The sequence below is a fragment of the Corylus avellana genome, chromosome ca2, assembly GCF_901000735.1.
Source record: "Corylus avellana chromosome ca2, CavTom2PMs-1.0".
Lineage (NCBI taxonomy): Eukaryota > Viridiplantae > Streptophyta > Magnoliopsida > Fagales > Betulaceae > Corylus > Corylus avellana.
The window spans coordinates 46,027,486-46,039,100 of record NC_081542.1 but is presented as its reverse complement, the minus strand read 5'-3'; the positions used below and the strand labels follow the sequence as shown (position 1 = coordinate 46,039,100).

Below are 11,615 nucleotides of genomic sequence, written 5' to 3'. Positions count from 1 at the left end.
ATATATATATCACAAAAGATAAATCTATGAAAATTCATAAATATGTGCAAACATTGCCATATAATGGCTCCTCTTTCATTTCATGCTCCAACTTTTTAAAACTGGTTTTTTTTTTTAAAAAAATGATTTCTAAAATTGGTAAAATAAAAAGAAGAAATCCAAATGAATCTAGCGGGGCGTAGGACAAATATTAAAAAAATAAATTTGTTATTATTATTATTTTTTTTGTTAAGTTTTTATGAGTTAATATTTAGTTTTTAATGCCTCAAAACTTATTTTTGGATTTAAAACTAAAATCTAAAGGTAAAAGAGGATGATATTTCCTAAAAAAAAATTTTATAAATTTAATGCTAATTCTTTGAATTTAAATTTTCTTTTAATATATATTTTTTCAATTTTAAAAAATAAAAAGCCGAATGTCTGACGCATGAATCAGCAGAGTATCTCTATTCCTGTTGGGGCAGATATGATAGTGAAGGAAGATGTGGTTAAGGTTTGTTCGTACTTTCATGTAGGAACCAATGGGCATCTTTAGCTTTGTCTACAGTTATGCACAAACTTTTAACGCAAAAGACGGTTACACGTACGGATGGTCCCGATTGATCACGTGAAAGTCGGCTTCAGTCAGGTAAGAGGTCGTCAATTAGGCCCTGGCCCCTGTCCCACGTACGTCTGAGGAAAACGTTGATGACAAACGCCACCTCGTCAAACATGTATACGTTATAACTAACTTAGGGAATAAATTTTGTATAATTAATCTTAACGCTTGATTTTAATTTCCAATTAATTAGATCTTAAAATTTCAACTACGTATAATACGTATTAAATAATTTCAAAATCTTTACAATTTAAATCATTAATTAAAATTAGAGAAAATTATAGTTTACCCCCTCAAAGTTGACAGCGTTTTTCAATTCGAATATCAAAGTTTCAATTTCAATTTTTTTCAATTCGACCAATATTATTCCAAAATTTCCATATTGCCCATGATTTTTTTTTAAATTTTTTTATTTTTATGAAAAAAAAAAATTGTGGGTGCAAAAATGGCCAGATGGGCAAAGAGCCACCCCGGATTTTTTTTTATAAAAAATAAAAAAATAAAAATTAGGGGCAATATGGGAAGTTTTGGATATAATTGGTCAAATTGTAAAAATTTGAAATTTTGGGGGGTTGAACTGCAAAAATTAAAACTTTGATGTTCGAATTGAAAAACGCTGTCAACTTTGGGGGAGTAAACTGTAATTTCCCTTAAAATTACAACATGTGATTCACAAACCTATGAATTCTTGTTATTTATTTTAGTTATCTTAAATTCACGACTAAGAATGTTGATTGCAATTGAGAAGATATATATAGGCTTCTTCTGAACACAAAGATTATTGAGTAATTTTACATGATATTAATTAGCTAATTACATAGTGAAACTTTCATAAAGCATGGATTTCATGTGCTCCTCGAGGCTTGGAAGGCAATGGTTGTTGTCATAACTATACAACAATGGAACCAATCTTGCAAGATTAAGAGAAGCCTTAGTGAATGTTGTTGGATATGGATTTGGAGAGAGGCACTCTTTGTTTAGCTGCTTCCACGCGTCTGAAATCATACCCACAACTTTCTCTCGTGACTCTTTAATAGAGCAGCCTTCGTTTTCTTGCATGTAGTAGTCTATATATGATCCGTCATGACCGTCTTGACTCTCATCCTTCAATTACACGTTTAAAATGTTAATTAAATTATTCAATGAGAAACATGTGCAAGAACTAGATAGATTAACTAGGTTGACTTCTGAATTGGTCTTTGAATAATCCAAAACTGTTTTGTTTGAGGGTTTAGTTAATCAACAGGATGTGATCGAACTTTATGTTTCCTATACTTACCATGGCACTTCCCAAGTCATCCCAAAGCCGAAGAATCGTGCCCGGGAAAGATATAATCCCCGGAATGTTATCAACAAGTTGTACAGTTTCCTTATTTAAACGGTGACCCAAAAGGAAGAAAATGTGAACTAGAACCACATGAACCCCTGAACTAACAACTGCGTTCGTCAAATACTCTTCCGACTTCGGCGACCGCCCTGTAGCAAACCATTTTGCCTCCACTAGAAAGACATTGAACAAAATCGCCCACTGCAACAAACAAAGTAGCTAGATTAATTTGATGTTGGAAATTAATTTGGATGAAATATATATATATATATATATAAGCAAGAAATATTATATATACCGTTTTTCTTAGAGAGTCTATGGGGTTCCATCCATGCTTCCGATATATCTTGTAGCTAATTTCGTTGGTGATGTCGTAAAGAGCCTTGAAGCATATCTTCATGTACTCGGGGAGTTGCTCAAGAGCAGCAAAATCCCATCTGTGTGCAGCTTATTAATCAGTAGTTGATAGGGGAAGAGAAGAGAAAATTAACTCCAGTGATAGATATATATATATATATATATATATATATATATATATATGCTTACTTGTTGACAGCTTCTGTGAAGAGAGTGAGTTCCTCAAGCGATCCATAAACATCGAAAATGTCGTCTATTATGTAAATAAGAGAAATGGGTTTTGTTAGCTCAACCCTTTCGTCTGACATGTCTGGATCTGTAAGACAGGCCATGGAAACAGTGTACCATTTGAGTGGTTGGTCTCTGGCAAACTTTAGCTCCTCAGACAAACCAACATCTGTCCACCATCTATATATGACGACAAAAATTGACGTTAGAGGTGAGAACAAATTATCTTGGCAATGAAATATAGTTAAGTAATTAAAACAAGTGATCATTAATAATTAATTAAACTTACTTGGAAATTTGAACAATTTCCTTTTGGTGCATGGATTGGACCATATTGAAATCCATTTTTGCTAGCTGCTGTAAATCGTTTAACCATCCATTTCTGTCTTGGAAATTTCCAATAAAGTTTTTAACCATGAACCTCGCCAAGCTTTTGTGATAAGGATGCCTCAAAGTACTCCCAACAACTCTGACTTGGTTATCATCAAGTTGTCTCACCCGTGCATTCAGGAGCCGCTCGCTAAAGTTTCCAGCTTCTTCAAGTATGTCTTCACCTTCTATACCTAGCTGTGAAGCTTCATACAAAGCCATCAATCCGTCAATGTCTTCAGCCAGTTCTTTGTTAAACTTTCCCTCTTTGTCCTTAAAGTTGTTAAATATATCTGTTCCAAACCATATATAATTAATGGAGTTAATTAACATATAGATATAATCAATTCTAGTATAGAATAAGGTTTTAGAGGCAAAGAAAGGTTATTAATTAATACCGACCAGCAGGCACATGGTAGCCTTGTTGTCTCAAGAGTCGAAAGCGTAAAGCAACCTCATGAAGCTCATGGCCGCAGTCACCATGAGCGATGTATTTTAGATATTGGCTATGTAAAATTGCTTCAATCTCTTGTTGGAAGTAGTAATCAATTCCCAGGCGTTGAACAGCATTAATCATGTTTAAACTTTCAAATGGATCATCTTTTCGTACTTTCCTTAGTACATGCCCGCATTCTTCCATTTTCTGTTCATGTTGGAGGCTAAAACCGTCCTGCAGATGAGATCACCAATTAAGAGAGTGAGGTTTGGAAATTGGAATTGAGCACTTCAAGTTTTAGCGAGGTACGTAATTAATTAAGAAGCACAAAATTACTTACCCTACCACGTTCACGTTCTAAGGGAGTAGACCACAAAATAGCGTTATCTTGATGGGCAATGCTCCAATCTTTGTGAGCACTAGGCAAAGAGGTGAGGCTGAAGGGGTTTGAATTGGGAGTTTGTGGAATTCTTTTTGGAGCAATTGGAGGAATGGAGGAAGCAAAGAAAGCTTTAGTAGACAGTGCCATGGAGAACTAATGAGTAATCACAAGAGGAGAGATGTTTTGGTTTGTAATTTTGATGGTACGAGTAGCTTGTTGGCAACCTATTTATAGGATTCGAAAGATGCTTTTGGAAACGTTTTTAATCCTCTAAGACACATGTTTTTCGTTTTTCATCCTCGAATATCCTATATGTCTGAAAGTTGAAACTCTGCTATCTTTTTGTCTAGACTTTTTTGTCAGCTTCGTCTTCGGTCAAGTTAGTTTTTAGTTAAATCATACAAATTACAAAGTAACCATCTTCCTACTTCCCTTTATCCGTCACATCCATTTTAACTAGTACTAGCGTGTGCTGCGTGTGGCGTGCCCCACCCGTCTACTTCCTTACCACCCATGTTTATTTTTACATTATTTTTTCATGTACATGATCTGTTTTGGCACTTCTATTTTTTTGGAAAATAAAAAAAAATTTGTGTATATTTTTTATTAGGAGGATAATTGAAATTTTACAAGATTTGTATTGAAAAATAAAGGGAAAACTAATTCACTGATGGCCCCTGAACTTCCATTCGTTTTGAAACTCTTCTTAAACTTCAAAATGTCTCAATTTAGTTTCCTGAACTTTTAATTGCTCTTAATTTGGACCCATCTGTCAGATTTAACTGTTAACGTTTAACGTTAAGCCTTAAAAAGACAAAAATACCCCTAATTTTCCTTTTTTTTTTTAAAAAAAAAAAAGCAAAAAAAAAAAAAGACCATGTTCAAGCATGATTCCACGGGTCTCCAAGAATCTGAGTCTCGTAGGACCTGGCCAGTTCTTTCGCTCCGAGACCCACGCTGGGTCTCTGGCCAAGACCCACGCAGGTCTCAGGTAGGGACCCACGCGGGTCTCTGGCGCGCTGAGGCCCGCGATGGGTCTCTGGCCAGTGAGTCAGTGACCCAGCGCTGGGGCCAGAGACCCACGCGAGTCACTGGCCAGACCAGCGTGGGTCTTGGCCAGAATTTTTATTTTTATTTCTTTTTTATTATTATTATTATTTTTAATTTGGAAATAAGGGTAAATGTGAAATTTTTTTTAAAAGTCAAGGATATAAACGTCATTGTCTTACTTTTAACGTTTTAAATCCGACGAAGGCGTCCAAATTGAGAGCAATTGAAAATTCAGAAAACGAAATTGAGAGATTTCGAAGTTTAAGAGGGTATTTCAAAACGGATAGACGTTCAGGGGTCTTCAGTGAAGTTTTTCAAAAAATAAATGAAAAAATGACAGTCTATTTAGAAGTTGGATAAAACCTGTAAAGCTAATTGTAAAAATTAAAAACCAAATACTAATTAACCTATATATATATATATTTCGGTGCGTATAAGATTGTTCATTAATTTATTGGTAGCTAGGGAAGCAGTTCTGCTTAATTTGCAAAATTTGTCTTCTGTTTCTTTGGGCTTCTTAATTAACAGCCTCTTGTGTTTGATTCATTTGTTAATTAAAGCTCAATTACCGTTTAGTATTAAGTAAAGAAAGACTGTCAAAAGTTCTAGAAAACAAATTTTTTGCAAAGTAAAGTTTAATTCAATATGGTAAAATCACGTATAAGATGCGAATGAATGGTCAGAGAGACAGAGTTACATTCTACATTTCTATTCCAATCTAGTCCATGTCACTGGGTGGATCAATGTGGCGGTGTCCATTAATAGCCATTGGTTGATCAGTCATTGTTTTAAAAAATAAATAAATAAATAAAATAAATAAATACTAATGGGCATTGCCAGCCACATCAACTCAATTAGATGAGAACGAGATAGAAATGTAATATTTAGCATTTCTTTTAATTTAAATCTTACTAAGAGAACTAGATAAAAATCATTTTATAAAAGCCCAGTTTTTTTTTTTTTTTTTTTACATGTCCGCATAAGAGAAGGGGAGGGGGATTCGAACTAGTGACATCCGCTTCATTAAGCATGGTCTCAGCCAATTGAACTACATCTTGGGGACATAAAAGCCTAGGATTAATGCTTAAAAAAGGTTGGGGAAAAAACATATTTAGCACTTAAAATTTTGCCTTTTTTTTTTAAAAAAAGTTTAATCTCCTGTTCAAATTTTCAATAGGTCTTTTTATTATTTTACTGTCAAAATTGACAATTTTCTATGGTTACATGTGTCACATATAAGTCATATCAGTGCCTCTCTAATCAACACTAAAAATTAAAAAAAAAAGGAAAAAATACACATATTTTCTAAAAATTAATTAACTCCCAATTTGTAATACCCTCTTTTGAACTAAAGATTGCATTAATGTACTCCAAACAACAAAAAAATTGTAATTTGCCCATTTTGTCAATGAGATTAAAATGCCCTTACAGTTTTTTTTCAATAAATACGTACCTATGGAAATTTTGAAAAATAAAAAAAAATAAAAAAAGCAGAGGATTTGATGAAGATATTGTTCAATTTTTAGTTAGTAGTTAGAAGCCGATATATTGCAAATTGAGTGTTAGTTTGAAGGATATATATATCACATCAATCACTTGTTACAGTATCGAACCAAAACCAAAATAAAATCGTTTATCAAACAAACCCAATGTCTGAAACAACAAATTAAAGAGATGCTAAAGATCACAGACAACCTATATATGCCTGATGTCGGACTATGGGACTAGGTTGGATCATATTCATGTAATCATGGGTAAAATTATATATACATCTCTTTAATTTGTTGTTTCAGACATTGGATTTGTTTGATAAACGATTTTGTTTTGATTTTGGTTCGATACTGTAGCAAAAAATGATTGATGTGAAAAAAAAGTAAAAATATATTTTTTTTTAAAAATGAAAAAAGTAAGAATGTTTGCTATGAAAAAATGAAAAAAATTTATTTTATAGTAATTTTTTTATTTGAATAATAATAAAAAATAATTTATGTGATATAAAAGTAAGAATATTAAAAAAATGAAAAAGTGAGATAAATAATGTAGTGCTAAAATTATGACTAAAATTATGACAAAACCGTTTACCAAACGAAGCCAATGTAGGGTAGCCGGCAATGGCATATATGCTAGGGTTTTTGTTTTTGCTTTTCTTGTTTTCACCAGCTTGTGGATGAGAGACGGAGAACGTGAGTGGTGCCTTATATACGACATATAATGTTTTAAACGTGACACACGTAGTTAAGGGAAAAAGCTGATTTAGTCCAAAAAAGTCAAAGACATTAGACCGACACCTTTTTAAAATCAAAAAAGTTCAGCGAATTTTTTTTTTTTTTTTTAACGGAAGAAATTAAGACGTGTGAACCAACCAACTCAGAAATATCGTTGTTGTGGAAAGAGAGATGCGTCATTCTCGTACTCGTTCATCACAGTGGCTGCCTTATTGGAATGCACAAGTAACATACTGGCAGTACTGCCGGCCACCACACAAATTACTGTGGCTACAGGTGAATGTATCTCCAATATCTCCAAATTGGTGGTTGTTGTACATAGAGTTTATTCAAGGACGACAACATTTTCTACCACACATTGCCTAATTCAGATTAGATGCCTTAATCTTATCTTAATTTTCATTTAATGCTATGCTATATACATGCATGTTTGACCCAATTTCTAGATACTTTTCTTTATCATATATCTTCATTTAATTTCAAATTTTGTTTCTTAAATTACAATGTGGTTCGATCTTTCTTAATCTGCATCGATCTCTTCATGAAAACCAAAACAATCAAAGATATATATATATATATATATATATATATATATATATATAAAATCTGACCTTATATACGATAATTAATTATTTGACCTTAAAACTGCCATACAAGTAGATGATATGACAGGAAAAACCAACCATTAAATTAACAATTGAGGCCTTTTTTTTTTTGGTGGGTATCGTTATTTTGTGTATTATACAATCATAGCATGTGAGGTTTATCTCAGGTTTTACGAAGGCTCATGAATTAGGTTGAAACTGAATATATATTACTTGCTTATTAGGAAAGAAATGATTAATATCAACATAATTGTGGTCCTTCTTACAAAATTTTCAAGCAACTCGAGTGCCATATCAATATTAATACAGTAGAACAAATGGATCGAATTTATCAATGACATGAGTGAATGTTAGAACATAATGTAGCACTTGCAAGAGCAATTCCTATATATCATTAATATACTTTTGACTAGGATGTAGATATTATCATATTAAGGCAACTAAATATGTCAAGTTTTATGCAACTAAATAAATTTATGTTTTTTTCTAAATTCAAAAATTCAAGTGCGTTTTTATATGGAACTATGACTATATCCACTAAAAAGAAAATTGTATTAAGATAGATTAGAAGTGGAAATTGCTGGAGAATTACAGAAAGAGTAATATTAGCAACATATTTGTTGTTTTTTCTCACAGAAATCCAATAACTTATATAGGGCACATATTCTCTATGTATCTTTCACTACTGGACACCTCCACAATGTACATGTGTGGCTAGTAGCTAGTCTCATCTTCTAATCCACAAATGGTGCATAAAGATCAAGAACTATTTGTCTTTTAAATAAATTCAATTTTTGCCGACAACAAATTATTACAAGCCTTCTACACGAACAATTTGACTTCATTAGGAACTTACATCTGCCAAATCTTCTTCCATAGATCATATGCAATAGGAAGCTCCAAAAAGGCTCTTAATTATGATGATTTAGAGTTTATACAAACTAGCTCATAACTCGCGCTATGCACGAGATTCTTCATTATAATTTAATTTTGAAGTTTCATTTAAATTTATAGGTTAAAAAAAAAAAAAAAAAAAATTCATTTAAATAAAGAAAAAAATTAAAGTTATACATAAGTAAATTGCAATCACATATCTTTCCATGAAACTGATTAAATAAACTTTGTGCAACCACCAACTTCTATAGGAAAGGGTTTTGAAATGTTGTCGTTCCCGTGGAAGGAGCTAGAGACGTGCGTTTAGAGTAATGGAGACATACGTGATTTAGGGTGAGAGGGAGAGAGATAAACGCGAGATAATAAAAAGAACTGTCAAAATGCATTAATTAAGGAAAAATCGTGTTTTAATAAAGGGAGAGATCTTAATGCATTATGACACTTAATTTATTAAAAAAAAAATAGAAAAATGAAAAACCCTTTCAATATTTGCAGTTTGCATGGTTCAATTATTAAAAATTATGAGTAAAAAAATTTAAAATTTAAACAAAATATTGTCGGTGTGAAAAGGTTACCTCCTATTTGAATGTTTAGGCCAATAAATCATATTTTTGTTAATGTTAGTGAGTTGAAAAAGAGAAAGAGAGAGGTGGAGAGAGAGTCGATCGTGGAGAGAAAAAAGAAGAGAGAGGCTAATTTTGGATAGTGGAGAGAGAGGGACGTGGGATGAGAGTGAAAGACTTGTAAAGAGAAAAAAATTGTGCACGTCTTTTTTTTTTCTTTTTCTTTTTTATATGGAAACCACAGATTGGAAGCTGATGAATTTGAGTTGATGGCGGTTATGGCAAGGAAGCTTTGGCTCCGAAGAAACTCGAGGAATATCCAATGGGAGGGATTTAATTCATCCTTCTCAACGGGTCATACTTAACAGTTTAAATATAAATTATGGACAAATTATAGATTTATATAAATGTAACCATCAAAAAAACATATCTAATACATACATAATCTTAACACAGTAAGAGCTTGGGAATTGAAGATAAAGGCCTTTTCAGAACATCAAGTTGAAGGAGTAATTTTACTTCATGGCTGGCAGCTCATTGGCTTAGTTTCTAATACATCCAATAAAGGTGTTTACAATATAGAAATTAAGCAAAGGCTTGATATATATATAGATAATTTTTTTTTCCCTTAAAGTGAGACGCTTTCATAAAGCACGGATTTCAAATGCTCCTGGAAGCTTGGAAGGCAATGGTTGTCGTCATAATTATACAACAATGGAACCATTCTTGCAATATTAAGAGAAGCCCTAGTGAATGCTGCTGGAAATGGATTTGGAGAGAGGCACTCCTTGTTTAGCAGCTTCCACGCGGCTGCAATCATACTCACAACCTTCTCTCGTGCCTCTTTGATGGAGCAACCTTGGTGTTCCTTCACGTAGTAGTCTATGTATGATCCATCACGCCCTTCTTGACTCTCATCCTGTACTCACATCAACCATTTGGTGTAAAGAATTTTCAATTTCTCTTTGAAAATATTCTTAAACATATTTTGATTTCAGGAAATATTTCCTTGTGATTTCTGTAATAAATTTTTTTTTTTGGTCTAAAAATCTTGTCCGAGGTCCCCAACAATATTGTCGCAATGCCTCACAAGTCAACACAAGTTACCTGTACGTGGCAGGTACAGATAGGGCTGCAGCTGGCACCACAAAAATGTTGGCCAAATGACTAGAAATGGCCTGGATGTCACTTTAATGACCATTCCATTCATTTATATTCCTTGTACTTTATCTTTTTCTTTATCTTTTTTTTTTTTTTTAATTTTATTTATGTGGTATCGTGTTTTTAGTTCTTCATATAATTGAACGGTCGAAATTAAAAGTACAGCAACAGAGATTCATAAAATATCACCTGATATTTTACTGGCCAAACAAAAAACCCAAACCAATAAAGGAGACGATATATGGCAAATTTTAGTTCTATTTTGGTGAATTTTTAAAACAGAAGAATATCTTAATAATTGGCAGCTTACCATGGCACTTCCCAAGTCATCCCAAAGCCGAAGAATTGTGGCCGGAGAAGAAATAATGCCCGGTAGGTTATCCACAAGATCTTCAGTTTCCTTGGTTACACGTTGGCCCAAAAGAAAGAAAGTGTGAACAAGTACGACATGAACCCCTGAACTAATAACTGCATTTTCCAAATACTCTTCTGACCTGGGTGAGTGCCCAGAAGCAAACCATTTCGCCTCTACTAGAAAGGCATTGCACAAACTCGCCCACTGCAGTTGCAACAATCATGGAGATGTGCGTCATATTTATAATTTTCATGAAGATATATATATGCTTTATTTTTATTGACAATAAATATTTTTCTTTTCAGATGGTATGATTAATTATTGACATATATATATACCGTCTTTCTTAGAGCGTCTATTGGGTTCCATCCATGCTTTTGATGTATCTTGTTACTAATTTCATTGGTGATGTCGTAAAGAGCCTTGAAGCATATCTTCATGTACTCGGGTAGTTGCTCAAGAGCAGCAAAATCCCATCTGTGTGCAATTTATTAATCAGTAATATTGGTTGATAGGGCAAGAGAAGAGAAAATTAATTCCTGTGATATATAGATGCATACTTGTTGACAGCTTCTGTGAAGAGAGTGAGTTCCTCAATCGTTCCATAAACATCGAAAATGTCGTCTATTATGTAGATAAGAGAAATGGGTTTTGTGAGCTCAATCCTTTCGTCTGACATGTCTGGATCTGTAAGACACAATAAAAATTATTATTGATTGCTGTGTTTGGCAATGGAATAGAAAAAGGGAGTGAAACGATAGTGTAGACTGACGACTCTTTGTGTAATTTTTTCTTAAGCATATTTTTCTTAATTTTAATTTCATTAATCCTTCATTCAAATCTTTTTTTATTAGACTATATATATATATATAATTTTACGTACATGATTTTTCTTAATCATATTTTAGCCCTTTGTAATTTTATCCCACTATTATGATTTTACGTACGGACGAAATATCTCATAGACTTTTATAAAATTTATAAAAATTTAAATTTGCCTTTAATTTAAAAATTATTAAAAAATAATAATAAAAAAAATTGTTGCGGGCAGAGACGGGTCCCAGA

The 11,615-nt window shown here is 32.9% G+C and overlaps 2 protein-coding genes across 2 annotated transcripts; both read right to left on the bottom strand.

Moving 5' to 3' along the window:
* Positions 1–1,334: 1,334 nt before the first annotated feature.
* Positions 1,335–3,867, bottom strand: LOC132171923 ((3S,6E)-nerolidol synthase 1-like). The gene is made up of 7 exons (XM_059583338.1): positions 3,656–3,867; positions 3,282–3,549; positions 2,800–3,172; positions 2,472–2,690; positions 2,224–2,362; positions 1,878–2,126; positions 1,335–1,702 (listed from the first exon to the last, which is right to left on the bottom strand). The coding sequence occupies exons 1-7, from the start codon at positions 3,842–3,844 to the stop codon at positions 1,412–1,414; spliced, it is 1,728 nt and encodes a 575-aa protein (XP_059439321.1). The 5' UTR covers positions 3,845–3,867; the 3' UTR covers positions 1,335–1,411.
* A 5,773-nt stretch (positions 3,868–9,640) lies between these two features.
* LOC132172463 ((3S,6E)-nerolidol synthase 1-like) lies at positions 9,641–11,247 on the bottom strand (the record flags this gene model as incomplete). Its single annotated transcript, XM_059583973.1, has 4 exons — positions 9,641–9,953; positions 10,506–10,754; positions 10,889–11,027; positions 11,111–11,247. Coding segments are annotated over 4 exons (816 nt in total), but the record flags the coding sequence as incomplete, so codon positions are not given.
* Positions 11,248–11,615: the final 368 nt, after the last annotated feature.